The sequence below is a fragment of the Ptychodera flava genome, chromosome 15 (assembly GCF_041260155.1).
Source record: "Ptychodera flava strain L36383 chromosome 15, AS_Pfla_20210202, whole genome shotgun sequence".
Taxonomy (NCBI): domain Eukaryota; kingdom Metazoa; phylum Hemichordata; class Enteropneusta; family Ptychoderidae; genus Ptychodera; species Ptychodera flava.
Window position 1 is genome coordinate 15673182 of NC_091942.1, and position 17216 is coordinate 15690397.

Genomic DNA, 17216 nt, shown 5'->3' on the forward strand with positions numbered 1-17216 from the left:
CGTGACATACTTTTTTAAAATCCACCATCTTCTTGGGTTTTTATGTGAAACCACAGATTTGATATGTTTTTATAGGCAGAGCTTACAGTTTTTTAAAACTCCTCTGCTTTCAACCCTAAATCATATTTTCAACAGAAATACCAGGCACGAAGTTGTCTTTACAGCAATACTGCTTACATTTCCCGCCGTTTTGACGACCCCCCCCCCCCCCCCCCCGTTTTACTGATCGTCCATTTCCCGCTGAGCGAGGCTCAACATGATCGTACTTTAGATTTATGTCTCTCCACTGAAGTTAGCTCGGGAAAATAAATTCATAATGCAACGATGTCATAAAAAGACCAAAAGGGCATCGTTCGGACAATGGTTATTTAACTTTTGAAATGTAAACATCGGTAGTTACGGTTTTAAAAATATTCATACCAGCCTGAATATGAAAATTTGCGTAATTTACGATGCGGGGCAAGATAACAGTAAATTGTGGCAAATGAGATATGAGGGAAGAAATTAAACGACAAACGCAGTCAAATATCTCGGTAAGAACTTATCTTCACAGAGTTCAGAACGTGCCTTTCAGGGGAAAGATAAAACAAAATATAACAACAGAGGACTGGTCATCCATGTAACTGAAAACGCGATAAACACGGCTGGGCGTTTTTTGACGTGATATAACGTGATGTTTCGATGGGCAATTTAGTCCATAAATAAAACCGTATAAGAGACACTAGCGCTGGCTGCATCGGATTTGTGCAATTTTATATTGCGTTTTGAATTCTCAAACCGCCAAAACTGCTGCCATGATATGACAGGATTATTTTAAAGAATTCTTATCAGGTGGGGACTCGTTTTATCGCGTCCCTTGCTCGAGATTTCATCGAAACACTTAGATAGGCAAAATATTACTGTCTCTGTTTGCTTGCAAGAAATAGGTCATCGTGTTTTCAGCCGCCTCTAGGAGGATAAACATAGGCTGAACGTGTTTTGATATCACAACTGTGCTAGAATCAATATTGTATGCGTTGTCGCGCCATCACATTTTCCGAACATTCGGTGATTCGAAGTGAACAACTGTTTTATTATACAAATAAGCGCGATACCTAAAAACGCCCATTATTATGAAAATATTTTGGTTCAACTCATTATCATATTTTATCATAAAAAAGACCTACTGAATTAATTTTGCTTTTGCCACGTCAAAGACTCCATCAGTTTACAACTGAGCGAAAACTAAACGCGAACTCGCAGAGTATATATGTCTCATGTATAACATAAACACCACGGAGATGATTGTAAACGGTATCCAATATCGTCAGGAATACTAAACCATGGCGAATAATTTTGAAAGCTTTTTTCAAATAAACATGGGTGTGAATTTCGATATCATGTCCCTGCGCATATTCATCAAGCCGATTCATGCTTTCCACTCGTTGAAACTCCAGGGAGTGAGTGTCAGCTTGAATAAAATGTGGGTCATTGGTGATGAAATCTCGGATTGAGGCTTAGTCTTGTCATGTACATAAGTAATATAATCTGGGCCATAACCATATTTTTTTTATTTTTTCTGTGTAACAAGTAAAGCTTCCTTTTATCTGAAACCCTTAATGACATTGATTAGTATTAAACTTATTAACACAATGCTTTGTGTACTGTACGCATTGTTTATTATTGACGAATTCATTCTAGTCTGGGCTAAACTTCAGTGTTCAACGATAACATTAGGCATGTACCACATGACACGCATGTACGGCTTAATTAAAATAAATTTGTGTTACCAGTAACATGCGACCAAAAATTAGAGTAGGTATATCGAAGGAAACTTAGTTTTCTTTTTCTTTTTATTTTTCTTTGCTGAGACCCATTTAATACATTAAACAGTAGAGAATTTTCTCGAAATGTTTTAAAAATGTGAAAAAAATGTCAAGGGTGGGCGGGTTTTAGGGTAGGTCGGTTAACGGAAACACGCATGTTTTGTTTTTTGTTTTTCATTTGGCCTGCATTTCGACGAGATTTGGAAGAGAGGAGTTTCGCGGATACGCATCCCGGAGAAAACATCAAATGTACAGACAATGGAGATCAGTTTGTACTGACAACAGTTTCTGCAAGGACACATCTCAAGGACGATCCGTCGTGCAAAGACGTGATAAGGCCAAGCGGAATTTGTCTTAACACGGCGACCTCGCAAACGTGCGCTTCACAGGGGCCGAAAGCCCCTCATCCGGTGTCGCGACCTCTGAGAGTATCCACTTCGCGCCCTCGATAAGTGTCTTTCGAATGGTGCACGGTTTGAAGTAGATTTCACATATACATGTACTCGACCATGCCTTCGAGTGCTGTTCCATCAGCAATTAATACGTAGGCTACTATCTCAAAGGCTCCTTGGGCAGCTCAAAATGCCGAACAAAAGATGTTCCGCGCTTTTTGAAATTAATTCACATCAAATTGTCTAGAACGGCATGACGAGATAGCGAAAACATTTTCGCAAATTTCTCGATGAATAGAAATCATTGTGCATTTTCGCTGAACAATAAGCTTACAAACATACAAAACAGTTTCATGGCTTGATCTTTAAGTATACATATCTCATTTTTACAATTATAGAGTAAACGGGAAATAATTCTGTTTTTTGCGCTTCCGCTGTGAATATTTGGCTCGAGCTCGTTCGTTTGTGTCTTGAAGAGCGGATAAACAGTGCTATCAAAAATCAATTCTCGGAAAGCGGCGACCTCCATTTTGACAATGCGCTTGTGCTTAGTGACGGTTCGATCTTGTCCATAAATTTAACGACGTTTGTCATTTCAATGATACCTACTAAATTATTGATTTCCAAGGATCGACTGTATGTGGTTACTGGTGCTACATCTAAAGCTACATGTAGGCCTAGTTGTATCTTTCAATGAATTTTCCAGTTCTGTTTCTGTCTGTGACTAAGGTCACTTGTTCTTCTACCCAAAATCACGTTTAAATGCCAGGTGTATTATCGTCAACGCGTGTCTTATGTCCGATGTTATCTTTGACGACCACATTTATCGATAGAGAAATTAATTTTTCAAAACAAAAAATTAGTATAATGTATAACTTATACAGTTTGCAAAGCTCATACTTATGCATTTTGAAGTGCTTTACAGGACGACGAATAAACTTGATTTTTAATGCCATTATTTATTACACTGATATAAACAGTTTATTGTCCCATTTGCAAGTAGCAAAAATGTGTGAAATATGGTCGCAAATCGCGTCAATCAATTTGCGCTGCTACAGATATTTCACAGCTACTCATGGATTCAACTATACATACTCATTTGTACCACTGAAAACGTCTCCTGTAATTAGCTGAGGAGAATTAAATATGGCTGATAGAGGTTTTGGCTCGAGGCGCTTTAACGATCGAGCCTTGAAGTCCAACAGTTACTTTAACTGTTCCATAAATGGCGGCAACATTTCTCAATCAACGTCTGTTTCTGAACAACAAATTACTGGCAATCACTCGAGGTATAGCCGATGAAAATAAAGATTTATAAGCTTATAATCACTCTGTGCATTTCACCGCCGCCATTTTTAGAAACCATGGTTTTTTTCTCTGCCTGTTACATTTTAGGTCGGGTTCGGTAAAGATGCTCTCTCCCGCCTTTTAATACTCTCCGTCTGTAAGTCGCCGCTGCCCTGTGACGTCACACAACCAGGCAAGCTGCCGTGACGACGTATTATGGGATAGGTTCTGCAGGAAACAGGCAGTGTGTATTGACAAATATTATATCGCACTGGACACTGGCTGCGTTGGGAGCTGGGCGAGCGCCAGGCGAGTAGCTGTTGTATGACCCCTGTCGACATGACGGACATCGAACCATGTCAGCATTTGGAGCTATCCAACGTCGGAGACCAGGTCTTCGCTGCCGAGTGCATTCAGAAGAGGCGAGTTAGAAAGGTGAGTGCTGAGCTTCAGCTCTCGGTAATTTTTACCGATTGAATGGCCGTCAGACAGTGCGGCGAACTAGCAGTTCCATAGCAGAGCTGTCGACACAGCTGAATTAGCCCTAGATATGTAAACGCCAACACTGACAGGCGTTTCTTTTCTATGTCTACACACAGGGGACAGTCGAGTACCAGGTCAAATGGAAAGGCTGGTCAAACAGGTAAGTGGTGACGTGTCTGTATTTTTTTCCACGGCTTGTGAACGGTCAGATCTATGCAGCGGCGTTCTTTTATACCCCAATTACAGTCCTGTCTCCTCGTTCTTGTTGAAAGGTTGTCGGCGTTATGGAGATACCGTTGTTAACTACGCCAGTACATATTATATTTGCGTAAACGGCCTATAATAGGTGCGTCTGCGTGTGTTTACTTGCAGATATAATACCTGGGAACCAGAGGCGAATATATTAGATCCGCGATTACTGCAGGCATTCGAGGGAAGGTAGGAACACGAGTAAAATTCCGCCTCAATAATGGATACACACATAAATGATTTTGGCAAATTCACAAGATGTGTCTTCAATCGCGTGCTCCGTGCTACTCAAAGCGACGCCGAAGCTTCAAAGCGTTCCGCTTGCACACTCCAAAGTCCATTTAATTTCCACTAAATTTCAGCTGACTGAACAATCTCTTTGATCCTTTCCCCTTTTCTCTTAAAACACGATAAATAGGCAACAGTCTCAGAACGAACATCAGGCTGGGCGAGGCAAGAAATTGAAGCGATATCGTTCACAGGTACAGTAAATAATATACCAGGATAATTACCATATATATTCATAATAATTTTTGATATTTTTTGTTTCCCTTTGACTTTTCCCCTGCGTATCTCTACTCTTGTATTTGGGCTCACACTGACAAGGTGTTTAGTGATGATATCAATACGATATAACCACTTTTGCAATTTTATTCTTAATAGTCTTCAGTAAACCAGGAAAGAGACTGCAACGGAAATATTGACAACGAAGGTGACAGGCATTTTCCAGAATGTGGTCACAGAAAGAAGAGGAGTCTGAAAAACACAGAGGACGAAAATTTGCAGATTGAGAAAAAATATTGTGGTGACGAGACCGCCTTGCACGAGTCAAGTGAATCTTTTAAGGAGAAACCAGGTAGAATATGCCAGAACGGAGATGTTAAGTATTCAGGTGGAAATAATTGTGAACATATGGATTCGAATAAAAACAGCGACGCAGCGCGTGGTAATTGTAGCGCTGTTGCCAAGACCACGGGATTAAATATCAAGAAAGAGGCGGGAAAGTCGTCAAAGGCACGTATATGCAGTGTTATAAGATCCACAGATAGCTTGAAATTGAAAATTGTTGCCGCTGAGAAAACGTGTATCAATAATGGCTCGGCTGACAGAAAGAAATGCGCACTGCACTTAGACAAGCAAAGGGAGTGCAAAAACGATAATCAAAATGGCGGAGTCGATGAGCAGACGATAACCACATTTGAAACACCGCTGACACCGATCTCAGAAGAAGACATTGCAGTGAAAGATATTGCTGTTGAGCATAGCAGTACTGTCGACTCAAGGGAGAAAGACGACCCGCTGCCTGATTGCGAACACGGGCCGAAAAGAGCCCGCTTTTTTGATTATTTCGACAATTTGGGATATGTAGATTGGAGACCAAACGGGTCACGTGACGATGTCACCGTGACCGACGTGACCACGCAGAACGTGACTATTACCATACGCGAGAGCACATCCGAGCCGTCGAAAGCGGAGAAATGACCACAGTTGGTTAAAACCTGACCTGACCTTGAACGTCAGTTGCCAGTGGCAACGACTTGTGAATACAATTTCAACAGTCAGTCATTGTTGGAATGTGTATGAAAGGCTTGCGTGATTGGGGCAATGCCGGGAAGAAATTAGCGAAGAAATTGTATTATAAAATTAAACCGTGAATTTATGTTTGGAGAAACAGCAATGTATATACATGTAAATGTTTTAACAGCAATTAATGTACAGTCACACGGGTTAAACCATATCGATAAACCGACGCCGCCGTAGATTGTCTGTAGCAAGCAGTGCATGCACGTAGGTCGTCGCTCCATAAGCGAGTAAACCATGTAGGTTTGATTATATAATATTGAATAATTCCGAAAATATGTGTAGACACAGATCGTTATTCATTTTTTTATTTAGGCTTACTATTATAGTGTTGCAAATTTTGTGATGTGGGATTTTACCACTACGATTTTCCCAACGGTATCTTAGAAATGGGCTAATACTTTTTGGGTTTTTTGGGGGTCTTTTTTGTTCAGTATATACCAGTACATGCAGAAGCGTACACTTCCTTGGCAATGGCCAATGAAATGTATCCGTTAGCAAAAAAAGAAAAGGGTTTGTTTTTCATCCTCGCCCGCGTTTAACAAAGCCCTGCCGCGCCATTTTTCTTCCGTGTTCGCTTTAACAAAACAAAAAAGATTGACCAGTTTCAAAGTCTGACCTCACATAACTGCACATGCATTTCTTATCAGTTACCACATCTATGTCGTCGTGTACCAGAGTTACAACTGCAGCCAAACATTCCTGCGTTGTTATTTTGGATCTCCTTAACAAAAAGCAAAATTAATCATCACACCACTGTTTGTCTGAGCCGGCAACCAAGGATGAGAAACAAAGCTCTTATTTTGTTTTGCCTTTATGCAGTTGACCACACAGAATATTGATAAGGATATATCTGGCTCCGTTCGTTTTATGAGTAAACTGCCAAAATGCTTTAAACCGACAACTACAGAATACTTTTATGGTCATATTTCTATATCCGTACCCGCATGGGTACCAGTAACAACTTTAATTGTTGCTTCATTACACTGTGAAAATATTGGCAGGTTTAGTAGCCTATCGATATCCATTTGTAATACCGTTTGTAGAGCATCTCGGAAGCTGTTATCCAATTGGTTCGCTAAATCTTACCGTTAATTATGCACAATAGATTCCCTAAGATGTTGTGAATAGTGACAAACGACCAATCAGATATAACTTTCCGAGCCAGCTGCACATCAGCAGGCCGTTTGACCCTTGTATACGCTCGATTGCCGTGCGATATTCCGCCAATAGATATGCGCAACCCTTGGCACTTGAACTTCACCATACCGCCGGTAATGACGATGCAACCAAAATTTAAAATAGGTATACGAGTGGAGGGGACTCTGTTTCGACACCCTAGTAGCAAGTACAATTCAATACTTTTGCACTGTTCAAAATTTCTAATCGGAAAAATTACGTTCAGTAATGTTCAGTTATAATGATGTTCTGGGGTAGTCGCCATTCAAGGATAATGGATAATATTGGCAATATGGATAAATAAAGTACAACAGAAAATGTACTGTTCTCATTTTCTTAAATTCCTTTCAAGGTAGCGAGGTTATTTAGAAGTCTTTGTTCTTTATTAAAGATTATGTGCAAGTGTTTCAAAATGCACAGGATATTTGGAAGATTATATTATAATATAAAATAAAAACACCGACTCTACGGTCAAGAAGTCGAATAAACGTGTAGTTATTGCTCGGCGGACGACCAATCATGTTAAGATTTCGCATTTGCGAAATGGCGTTGGGCTGAATTGAAAATGGCGGCGATCGGAAACTTCATCGGCAGCATGCGCGATTCTCCTGAGTTTCCGATTGCACATCAGGTGTGTGGATATCATCGTTTTGGAGGAATCCATAAATACAGTTTACGTGAGCTACGTGATCACGACCACGTGATCTATAGTCTGATAAAATCACACTGCACGACAATGAATCGTTATCAGGAGATGTTTGTAATGGACGACAACATAATTCATGTTCTGGTATGCTATCTTGAAGTGTGTATAGTTCATTTTATGAGATCCCCAATCGCACGATTTATCTAAATATTTCATGAATATCATTGGTTTACAATTATATTTAGATATTCGCGGTTTTGATTCCTCGTCACCACCTTTAAGCACATTCCGATATATCCCTGAAATTAGGCAGACGATCCCGTTTCTGATCAGGAGAATATCTATAACCACACAGCCGCCAAACAGAGAGAGACTGTGGCGTAAGGTTCTCGAATCCGTTTGTCGACTCATTCAAACACATTTCACGTCGAACTGTTTGTTCTTTGGCAACGTTTAAGAAAAAATAAGCACGACTTGGTATGCATAAGAATGTTGAATCTACATGGTACGAAAATATATGCCTGAAACGTGGTTATGTCAATTTAACCTGCGCATGCACGAAAAGGGAACACTCTCTGCTTACAGCGCCGTGTTAACCGATTTTCTCTTCGGAAGGGGAATCCGGCCGGCATGGGAATGTTTTCTTGGCCTGGCAAAAACAGTTAAATTTGCAAATGTGTATTTTCTTAGTCACCAACATCTAACGTTTCTATCGACTCATTATGGATTTGTTTAAATTGCCAGCGCGACTCCTCGGCTCTCTGTTACCCAGACAGCTATACAGTGTACAACCCACTTACTGGTAAAATCCTACCTCTTGTATGTGGACGATCGATTTTAGGACGCATTTTCTGATTCACTGATTTTGTATTTCACGTTTGCGAGATTGTGTTTCCCTCTGACTTTTCAAAAAGAAAATTCTAGTTCTAAAAATATTATGCACACCATTATCAAGTCAACCCACACATTTCCTCCATAGCAGTATTTCATTTCCGAATTCCAAATTACAAGGGTGGTGCTGACGCCACGTCCACATCCCTGTCCAAGAATTTTCCACTGTTACCCGTGACATATTGTGCATTGATGTTCAAGGCGTTCCGAAATGTTTTGGGCGGATGTCCGCATTTTTTATCGTCCGGCAGATCATCGCCGCTGCACAATTTTTGCCGTATCGCTACAAACAGCAAGTGATTCGCCGCCATTCACGATTCAGATTCACACAGTTACAGGAGTCCGATTATCGCTAAAAGCGATCTTTGTTAATGTGAAGCAAGTGCAATAATTGATTTCCCGAATTCATCACGGTATGACAATAAATGTCTAATCCACTTTTCAATTACATCTAGATAAATCATAAAGCTCGGTCCCCACAATGTCAAACCCGAGGTTGTGGTACACGAGGCGGAAATGTACATTGCGTGTGTGTAGTTATGTGTATTATGTATGTATGTATGTATCTTATTTATGTATACGTATATATGTGTTGTGTGTGCGTGCATATATATATATATATATATATATATATATATATATATATATATATATATATATATATATATATAATATATATATATATATATATATATATATACGTATACTTGAGATGTACAGATAGCTCCCAGTGTTGTTCGTAGCGTGGTTTGGTAAAAGCGGATGAATAAATTTGCACACGTCTACTGATCTGCTTGTATAGTTTCTGTTTATTCTGTTGGTAATTTTGATACAACGGCGTCCTAAAAGTAGGACTTCATCAGGTTGAAGATGTCGTTTATGTGTGGCGCAGATGAAAAGATATATATATATATATATATATATATATATATATATATATATATATATATATATATATATATATATATATATATTATTATATATATATATATATATATATATATATATATATATATATATATATATATATATATATATATATATATATATATATAATACGTGAACGTATAAAGTTATATTTATGATTTTCAAGAACTGCAGCCCTGTAGTTTTCCTTGGCAGAGAAGGCAAATATAACATTGGTGTTGCACGTTTTGTACGGATTATTACAAATGTGAAATGTCAAATTAGGACCACGATGCTGCTAGTATCTATTTTGCGCGTGCGCACAGTGCTGATGAAGTTTTTAGTGTCCCCAAAAAGGGACTGATAAAACGCCGATTGGGAAGATAGAGAGCCTGATAGAATATATGAAGCAATTAGGGAAGTAAAGCGGAAGAAACGAGATAGTTTATGCGTAAGCCACTTCAGCTTCATGCGTACTTTGAATGCTGTAATTAGGAGTTTCTCTGTATAAGAGAAATTGAATGCGCAAATCAGATGGTTAAAGGATTTTCGCACGACACGCCAAATAGCTCTCTCAAAGTGATTATCTTAACGACAAGCGAGAGTTTATTCAACTTCTCCCCCGAGGGGCTGGCTTAACCATTGTTTGCCAAGAGCCTTTTCTCACGCAAGGCTTGTTTCCTAGAGAAAGTGAGCCAGCTATCTTATTATCTCAACGCCTCGGCTACATCAATTTAACCTTTTTTAAACACCCAATATTAATTTTCCCCTACTCAAAAGATGTGTGCATAGTTTTTTGCCCCTTTTGTTGAATATGAAAATGAATAACAGTGGACCAGGTGTGTTGCTCTTCAGAAAAGTGGTCATCACTTTTTAGGTTGTCTTGCTGATGTATGTAATAAAGTAAGCTTCTTATGCATATTCGTATTGTGTCTAAATTATAGGTATGTATTAATGCATGGTATGCATGTGATCATAATACATACGTTTACACATACATTCACATGTCTTTGTATGCAACAAGTTATATTAAATATATATATATATATATATATATATATATATATATATATATATATATATGATACACACATATGTACTATATTTTTTAAACACACACACACACACACATATATATATATATATACATATGAGCATATAGGCCCTATATGAACATAAATTACTTCAAATACAAATAATGACGTTCTCCTATGGCATTGAACAATTTAGTTATTTAGTTTCCCATGAAGACATCTGCATACTTAGGTACATATATATATATATATATATATATATATATATATATATATATATATATATATATAACATGTGTGTATCATATTTATATATAGGGTATGTATTCAGTTTCCATTGGCAAAGCATGAGTAAAACTGCGAAACCTTCAACTACGGATCCACGTTCTACATTTTAGGCTTGTCCGTTCAACAGCTCGACATAATGTATGCCTGTCCTTCAACCAGCAACCCCGCAAGCCTGATAACCATTTTCTTTTCTCAAATGAGATTTATGAATTTGCACAGTATATAAGATTAGTTATCTTTCATTGTCAAGATCGGATATCGCCTACTTTGCGAATAAAACGACTGACATGCAGCAATACTGTAGCCTAAGTAAAAAATAAGCTTTTCACTTGGTGGAGCAGATATTTACCGTTAATGGACTTAAGCTCCGAGAGATTACAGAAATCGTTCAGTCATTTTGTCTGACAGTGCGTTCTGAAGCTTAAAGATCGAGATAGCGATAAAGAAAATGGCGGGTATCATAAATAATGGCATCCTATTAGGGGTTCTCGCCGGTTGTTAGCGAATCTGCGGACGTTGATATGAAAAGCTCGATTCGTTGATAAAATCATCCCGAATAATTTTCACCGGCACTGAAATAATTTACATGGCAGTGAAACTAAGACTGACATAAAGCAGGAAATGGCGCAAAAATGGCCAAAGAATATCGTCTTAGTTGCAAATTGAAACCCTACATACCGTATTGTTGATATATCTGTTGATATTTAGTGTCCGACGGATTTACAGAAACAGGGCATAGATTGGACATATGTCATAATTTTTTCAAAAACTGCCCTTACGTCACCGGTTGCTCAGAGGTTGTGAAAGTGAACCGAAGAGAAAAGGCGACACCGCCAATGGCGCCAAATATAAATGTTCTTAGGGGAGAACCATTTGATTTCTGGGGGGGGTATGGAGGATTTTGAGAAAAAAAAATTTGTCACCAGGTGAGAGAGAAGAAAAAAAAAATTGATCCTGTCATGGCCTGAGAAGAAAAAAATTGTCATAACAGACAGAAGAGAAAAAAAAATTGTCACAATGCACCAAAAATAAGCAAAATTTGGAAACCTTATTCTCATGTATTCTTTGCCGGCGCGCCGCCATAGGCGGCGCAAATGTTTTACCACAAGCAATTCTTATGTTTCTTTTCCCAGCACTTATGATATAAGCATGCACTACATGGGTCTACTTTACACCTCAGTACACTCAATGTTTTCCTTCCATTTTCTGAACCAAGAAATCATATTTCAGGATTTCTGTTGCCATATCTCAATGGCATAGGCACTATCTAAAGGGGACTATTTGACTTCTGTAAATTGTGAAATTTTAAAACACAAGACAGGAGTCAATAAACTAGTGTTAAAACCAATATTATTTTGTCAATATGAATTTGTTAGAAAGATGTACCTTGACAATGAAAAATTGAGGAACAACAAATATGATGAAATACAATGTGTGAGCCTTGTTTTTCTGACCACAAACACCGGATCGCAAACATACCATATTCAGGCTTTTCATTAGAAGCTGGCAGCTGGAGAAATGACACAAGAAGGTCACAGATTTTCCGTTCCTGTACATTCATTTGTCTTCAGTCTCTGGCAAACAGAACTGTTTTTCACAAATTGTATTGTCATTGTTTGGTTGTTGAATATTGTGACTCAAAAACTGATCATGCAAAAAATGTAAACAATATCAGTGTTCAATGTCATTTTCAAACAGTTTTACCGAGTGCAAAATAAACTGAAACTCCTCTCAGATTGCACCATTAAACACATCAATTTCTCAAAATTTCCAATACGAGAGGGGGAACCCCCCTCTCGTGCTCTCTCCCTTTGGGGTATTCTAATAGTTTCACTTAGTAAACAAATTAAAAAACTCTCAGATTGCACCAGACTGCACCATTGCACACATCAATATCTTAAAAAATTCCATGTAAGATAGGGGAAAGCCCCTGTGACACTTCCCCCTAAGCCTCTCTCATGTTCTCCCCCTGTACTTTCAAATTCTGCCCCGTCAGATATCCTAGTGAAAACCCTGTCATAATATCCATCCAAATTTTTATGGTTAGATACTGCGTGATCTTTTATATTTTTATTTTATTGTGACTTTGAATTTCATTTTGATGTGTTCACCTTTTTTGAACCATCATGAGATAACTGATGATAGTCTAGCAGGGTACATCAAGATTTGAAAGGTCTTTACTGTTGCTGTAATTACATGTATTGGTATTTAACTTTTCTAAGTGGGGAATGGTCAAAATTTCAGAGTTAGAGAGGGACCTGTTACTCAAATTCATCATGGTTGGTGAAGGGGGAAGGGTCACTCGAAATTTCGGAGTTTCAGGCCGTCAATAATGACGACTCCCTTATATACAACACATTACAAACTTCATGACCAATAAAAAAAAATTTGCACTGCTACTCCATTTGGAAAAAAAAAATTGATGCAGGTCTGACAGTAGAAAAAAAAAATTGCTGTCACTCTGACAGGAAAAAAAAATTTGCTCCCATACCCTCTTCCTCCATCACCCCCCCAGAAATCAAATGGTTCTCCCCTTATCTTCGGGATGACGTCGTTCGTGACCAGCTACTTTCTCAGGTATGTGTATACCATCGTTGGTTTTTGAACCGTTGGCAAGGTGTCGTTTCAAAACTTCCTGCCAATTAGTGAAATAACGTTAGCATCAACACAAGGCTGTTGCCACATACCACACGATGCCGCCGGCGTAATAACTAAAGACGAACAGACAACTGGACGGCGGGAAAGTATGCAGCGCACATGCGTGAACGCACCCTCCGAACGGTGAATGGATAACCTTTGAAAGTTCCGTTGGAACGGAAATGCCAATGCTTGGTCAAGTATCTCAGCACATGATAAAATTATCGCTCGTACTGTGTATTTGTCGACATTTTGGAGATGGCAAAGAACATTTGTTTAAAAAGAATGTATACAGGCTATAATCGATAAGAAGTCTCAACGTTTGTTGACAGAGTTGGAAACGCCATATATGTAACAAAATAAATAACAGCCGCGATATCTTTAGCTTTCGTCGACATATCTTGCAGAGTATTTATTGAATTTACAGTTGATGTGGACTGAGTGTTGACTCGGTATTTTGAAGTTTGCCCAGTGTATTCTGTGCAGCATAAACTGTCGAAATTGTTGGCGATTTTATGATAGATTTGATGGACACAGCAAGCGTATTTGTTACATGGTATTGTCTTTGACTTTTTTCCGTCTGACGAATACTTCGAATTATGTACATCCATTCTACTAATTATCTGTAACGGCATGACAATGAATAACGGTGTCTCCCCTAGCCATTCATCTTGATTCATGTAATCTGTTGATCTACAAGGAGAAAAATTGGATGTCTTATAAATGATACAGTCCTTACTTGTAATTTATGTGATTGGATGTTATTGAAATGAAGTCATTGCACCAATTAGAATATGTGACTGGTATTATAGCATGGTATATACAGTCATAGCTATACGTCATAGCACCCTGTCGCTATCCCAAGTTTCAATGAAATCGGTCTTGGCATGTCCGGGTTTAATGGCTCAAGCCTGACCAAAATTAAAACAAGCTGGCCACCAGGCGGCCATTTTGGATCATATCACATTAATTATTGATGCGCATCTGTACATCATGGTAGTAAGCCCTTGTGCCTAGGTTTATAGAAACCGGTCCTGGAATTTGTAAGTAATGGCGCTGGACAGACAAAAATTATGAAACAACATGATCGCCAGGTGACCATATTAGATCATATCACGACACAAGCTGACGTGCATCTTTACGTCTCGCGTCTCGGCACAAGGATAGAAAGAGAATCGAAACCTTGAACCTGGAACATCACAGCACTGCCACCTTTTAATAAACATAAATGGTGCTTACACCCGACAATATGTAAATCAGCCTTAGTTTCTGAAAGCACAACTCACATTCCCCAAAGGTACAAGCGTATACAAATTACTCAAATCTGTTCAGGCTTATCTGGGCACTGGATCGAGACTGCAAATTGCCACAAGGTATAGATATTCGATTCTATCGGGAAACATGTTGACATGAGCGTGCAGCCGTCTGTCATAGTTTGTCCTTGTGCCTAGTTTGAATGAAATCGGTCCAGTCATGTCTGAGCAATGGATCTAGAAGGACAACTATTAAAAAACAAAATGGCCGCCAGGCTGCCGTATTGAGTTGTACTGTTGCGAGATAAATTGACGTGCATCTTAACATCATGCTAGCATATCCTTCTGCCGAGTTTGATTGAAATCGGTCCAGTAATGTAAGAATACTTTCTCGAATCCGACAAAAATGGAAACAAAACGACCACCAATCGCTCATACTGGACCGTTTCGCAAAACAAATTAAAATGCATATATAAGTTTTCTTGTCAAATCAGAATGAAATAAGTCGAGGCGTGTGTAAATTAAAGCTCTTCACACTAAATTTGGCCATATTGGATTGGATGACGAAATAAATCTACGTGCATATATATGCCATCACAGTGTTGTCCTGTTCCTTATGGTTTGAGACAAGTCGGTCCAGTCATGTACGCGCATTTGGTACTCTATCTATACAAGCTTTATTCAACAAGAGAGACAAAGAGACAGAGACAGAGAGAGAGAGATAGACAGACAGACAGACAGACAGAGTAGATAATTCAGTATATTTTAGATCGGAATCCGAACTCACAACGTACGGCACCCAGTCACCTAGATAACAATTGGCAAGTTCAGTGATTTGTCCAACAATATCACTATAATAATAGGAGCACCCAACAATATTAATTTTAATAATAAGAGCACCCATAATTTCCCGCCTAGGCCTGTCATTCTAGAACATCATTAATGGAAAGCAAATCCTCACCGCATGGTTCGTGATTATTAATAGGTTCTCATTTCACCTGGCGATTTGGAAACATGAGAAGGAACATTTAAATGAAATCGCCAGAATGAAATGATCTGAATGATGTCGTTGGATGCAACGTGACACTACAACCGAAAAAAAACAGTCGTACTCTGGTTTATTAAACCGATCGATTTCCGCGTATCAAGCCTATTATTGTTGGACTCGAGTCACGATGTTTCTGACCTCCTTCACAGCCTTTCAATCAGAACTACAAATTGAAAGAAGGAACATTTATGATTTACACACTATGTCAAAAAAGGATGCCTTTATATTCATATATGCAGTTACAGGCATGTGCCACGTTTCAAGGTTGATTGAAAATGCTTCCGTTCGGAACCTTAGGGGCACTTCTACACCGAAAATATTGATATTCTGTTGACAACATTTCCAGCGTCGTTCTGTCCTCTTCGCTGGTTACAAAATCCAATCATACCAATGGGACAATTATTTCTCAACGAAATCATGAGGCGATCTATCTATATCTTACTATTTTTCCATGAGAAACACTGTCGGTAGATTATGTTCTGTCTAAACTGGAGGTAAACCGTTAACTTACGATGCCAGGCATTTGTTGTCCAGCGGTTATCTCAGTGGGCTTGACAGCTGGTTAGAGAATAGCCTAATCGGCTACGTCGTCGTAAATTAACTCTTGGAAGTTGAAAATGAATTTCAATGGAAGAAACAGTTATAGGAGTCTATCTCGATTTCTGAAACACTCCGGGGCATGTTTGAAAATTGCTGATAATGTTCTTCTGGCCTATTTCATCTAGAGCAGCCAGCTGTTCGCACATCACTGCGACATGTAATAATTATCTAACTGAAAACGTTTATCATATTTGATTATAATACATCAACACGATAAGTTATATATTTTTAGCCATCACCTTATGATCCACTACTCCAATATGTGTATGAAACTAAAGGAGAATAATCAATTTACCTGTCTGACGATCGCATTGATGCGTGAAACTTCGAGGGAGAATATCTGTAGTACTTGACATTTATTTTGCTCTCTAAAATGAATACATTTTCAAATTTTTTCTCGACATTTTAAAGGGACAAAGTCTATCCTTTGACACGATTTTTTGTTCGTCTCATGAGAGCAACAATTCATCATGATGTTGTTCTGAAACATGCTAAATTGTAAGTCGTCAGATCACCCCTTCCTCTCTGCTTGTAAACATAATAATAACTGCGTCAATTGACGACATAATTTATGGTACATACCAGAAAACATGTCATCGGCATGTTTACTGTGGTGTGTTCATGCAAGGTGTGAGTAGAGCTCTTTGTGACTGATAATTCGACATGAATACTTTTTATCACATGAAACAAAGACATCAGATTGAAAGATAGCGACTTTGTCCCTTAGAGCACAGGCAACCCAAACGATATTAATAAGCTTATTATTGAGTTTTTCTCACTATTTTCTCTATCAGTTCCTCTCCTTTTCATCATCACAGTCCCCGGCTCTATGGATATAGGGACTGTGTCTTCATGCTCTGACTGATCGTAGTAAATAAAATAAACGGTTATATAACCTTACCTAGCCTCTTGACTCTTTATATATTTTACACCTCAG

The 17216-nt window shown here is 38.6% G+C and overlaps 1 protein-coding gene across 1 annotated transcript; it reads left to right on the forward strand.

The window, feature by feature from the left end:
• The first annotated feature begins 3709 nt into the window (after positions 1-3709).
• LOC139151309 (uncharacterized) lies at positions 3710-6701 on the forward strand. The gene is made up of 5 exons (XM_070723991.1): positions 3710-3919; positions 4084-4127; positions 4340-4405; positions 4635-4698; positions 4880-6701. Exons 1-5 carry the CDS (start codon positions 3809-3811, stop codon positions 5696-5698), a joined length of 1104 nt encoding a protein of 367 aa, XP_070580092.1. The 5' UTR covers positions 3710-3808; the 3' UTR covers positions 5699-6701.
• The last annotated feature ends 10515 nt before the right edge of the window (positions 6702-17216 follow it).

Coding starts and splice junctions, on each gene's coding strand:
- LOC139151309 (XM_070723991.1), top strand. CDS start 3,809: ATGACCCCTGTCGACATGACGGACATCGAACCATGTCAGCATTTGGAG. Junction 4,406..4,634: donor CTGCAGGCATTCGAGGGAAG/GTAGGAACACGA, acceptor CACGATAAATAG/GCAACAGTCTCAGAACGAAC. Junction 4,699..4,879: donor TGAAGCGATATCGTTCACAG/GTACAGTAAATA, acceptor TATTCTTAATAG/TCTTCAGTAAACCAGGAAAG.